At 34.4% G+C, this 2,499-nt stretch overlaps 1 protein-coding gene across 2 annotated transcripts; it reads right to left on the bottom strand.

Annotated features, from left to right (window-relative positions):
* Positions 1-269: 269 nt before the first annotated feature.
* LOC111386863 lies at positions 270-1,877 on the bottom strand. 2 transcript variants are annotated; one of them, XM_023011351.1, is made up of 5 exons: positions 1,678-1,877; positions 1,462-1,593; positions 969-1,037; positions 738-842; positions 270-428 (listed from the first exon to the last, which is right to left on the bottom strand). In XM_023011351.1, exons 1-5 carry the CDS (start codon positions 1,768-1,770, stop codon positions 426-428), a joined length of 402 nt encoding a protein of 133 aa, XP_022867119.1. In that variant the 5' UTR covers positions 1,771-1,877; the 3' UTR covers positions 270-425. The 2 variants fall into 2 exon arrangements, with proteins under 2 accessions (XP_022867119.1, XP_022867118.1); XM_023011350.1 differs by lacking the exon at positions 270-428 and adding an exon at positions 436-567.
* Positions 1,878-2,499: the final 622 nt, after the last annotated feature.

Here is a 2,499-nt window from a genome sequence, read left to right as displayed (position 1 = left end):
TCACAGGTTATGTGCTGCACAACACTTTCCTTGGGACTTTCTTCTTTTCAACTCCCCAGCAGTTATCTCAATACTTTATCTGAAGGAGACCGAGTTTTCATCTAATCTACAAATCCAATGACAGTTCCCTCATTGATGAGTTAAAAGTCCCTACCATATGAAGGTAGTAAAGCAGGTAATTTTTTATGTTCACCAACCATTCTTTTATTTTGACATAGCATGTGTGAGACTTCCTTTAGGTTTTACCTTTAAGAAAAAGGTTTCAAAGTCAGAATCGCCTCTGAGTTCTATGCCAAAAAATCCTATAGCTTTTTTGTCAAAAGTTTTACCCGCTGTCTCTTCTTCAACATTCTCTCCAGACCGCTACTCAGACTTTTCATGCACTGATCATGTCTATACATCTTTCACAATCCTCCAGTGTGAAATCACTAGATGATCACAAAAAATTAATTAACCATCCATGTTAGAATTAAATGTAAATGGATATATGTCACCTTTGTCAAATATATTATGTTTCTGTATCAAAGTCAACTCTGCATGTTGATCCATCAAAAATATCCAAAAAAGCTAGACAAAACCACAAAATACATGAACAAGGAAATGATTGGTTAGTCGATGTACCCTTTTAGACTACCGCATGAAGTACAAACTCATATCTCCAGTTATGACTGAAATGAAAACTAAGATTTGGCAAGAAACACTTACATAAAACACAAAACTGAAATGAAAAATTTTACCACAACATTGTCCCATGAGAATATAAGCCCATAAGCTTCATCAGGCTTCATGGCATACCGAATTCTTTGAAGAAAACCTTCTTGCAATCTATCATTTAAAAAGTCCTATACACCGCACCAAACAAGAGTAAGTTACAAGAACTTTTTTGCAAGATGATTAAACATAAATCTACAGCTAGTTTCAAGAAACAGCAAAAATAGATGATATAGAATACATCAAAGGTGGCTTACCACATCAACTTTAAGGAGACCATCAGGTCTAAATGTCTCAAAACCTTCCCCGTATTCAGCTCCAATTGCCTAAATACATCGAATTGAGACCAGAGATTATTACTTCCCAATATTCAAGCTTTAACCATTTTAATATATCCGTGTATGCCTCACACAAAAGATTTGATATTCAACACAGCAATTTAACAAAGTTAATTATTGGCATAAATTGCAAACTTTGAATTACAACCCGAACTTATCCAAAAGGTTCACAAGTTCAGCATTATTATTATTATTATTATTATTATTATTATTATTATCAACAACAACAACTACTCTTTCAGAATAACTTGATTTAATAATAATAACAACTCTTTCAGAATAACTTGTTCTTCGGAATAAAATCCAAGAATACAAAATCCGAAAAAGTTCTCTGCACTTATAAATTCAAAATAACTTATAAACATTAAAGAAAAGCAAATATGAAAGAACAAATTAAGTAACAAGAAAGTACCTCTTCCATGAAAATTTTATTCGGCAAAGCTGGAAACCCATTAACTGACCCATTTTCTTCGGACCCACAAGCCTTTCTAACCAGTATACTATGATTTTGATAATTATATGCTGAGTTTGAACGTTTTAATCGCTGTTTTCAACAAAAATAGAACTCAGTTAGTGAGAGATAATTAACAAAAAAATAGCAAAAAAAATACTACAGAAAGAAGTAAACCGTTAATCTGAGTTTAGCTGGGAAGTGAGGAGAAAACGACGTCGGAGTTAGACGAAGAAATGAGGAGCTTCTGAAGCTCAGAGAGGCTTCCATTTTTAGCGCAGAAGAGCCGTTCAGCACGACTCTGGCATAAAATACCCGCCGTTAAAACTTTGGTCAAAACTCGCCCATCGTGCTGGGCTTGGCAAAATGGCCCACAGGCCTTCGGACCTGGAAAAGCAGAAGTGGTAATTACATAAAATCATAGTTTATCCATTCATAGTTTTCAAATAAGAGTGAAAATTTAATATTTTACTAATCAGATTTTTTTTTTTCATTTCTTAATTATTTAATAACTATCTCTCCCTAAAGTCACGTAAGTTAAATTTTAGAAACTCTATTTTCTTTAAAACCTCCATAAAACCGTCCTTTTCATAAAACCCACGTCCCTCGCGTATTCTATTCTACGATTAAATCGGTGTTCATCCAGCCCATATTCAGACGTTCATCCCTATCGTTCTCCGACGATTCCCCGACGACCTTCTTCTACTGTTGGTCACATATTTTTTACGTTCCTTTCCAAAAAAAGTGGTCACAGTTTAACCGAAGTCTTCTAAAACTTCAAGGATGACTCGTTCAGGAAGTGGGAAACGTGAGGAGAAAATTGGAATCCATGAGTTAGGAAGAAGAAGTAAAAGGAAGTTGGATGAAGTGCAGAATGAATCATCCTCTAAAAGACACAAATTCGGAAGTTCGGTCGTAAAACAGTCAACGAAGAAGGTGTTTTTGATATTTTTCAATTGTTCACTTATTTCGAGCATACCTATATTCATTTTAATCGAT

Source organism: Olea europaea, unplaced genomic scaffold (genome assembly GCF_002742605.1).
Source record: "Olea europaea var. sylvestris unplaced genomic scaffold, O_europaea_v1 scaffold3747, whole genome shotgun sequence".
Lineage (NCBI taxonomy): Eukaryota > Viridiplantae > Streptophyta > Magnoliopsida > Lamiales > Oleaceae > Olea > Olea europaea.
Note: the sequence above shows the minus strand (reverse complement) of the source record. Positions and strands in the feature narration are given on the sequence as shown.

Bases quoted from the DNA above. Each gene is read 5' to 3' on its own strand.
- LOC111386863 (XM_023011350.1), bottom strand. From the start codon at position 1,770: ATGGAAGCCTCTCTGAGCTTCAGAAGCTCCTCATTTCTTCGTCTAACT. The intron at 1,594-1,677 runs GTTTACTTCTTT...TGTTGAAAACAG, and splicing joins CAGCTAAACTCAGATTAACG to CGATTAAAACGTTCAAACTC. The intron at 568-737 runs GTAAAATTTTTC...GGTTTTGTCTAG, and splicing joins TCTCATGGGACAATGTTGTG to CTTTTTTGGATATTTTTGAT.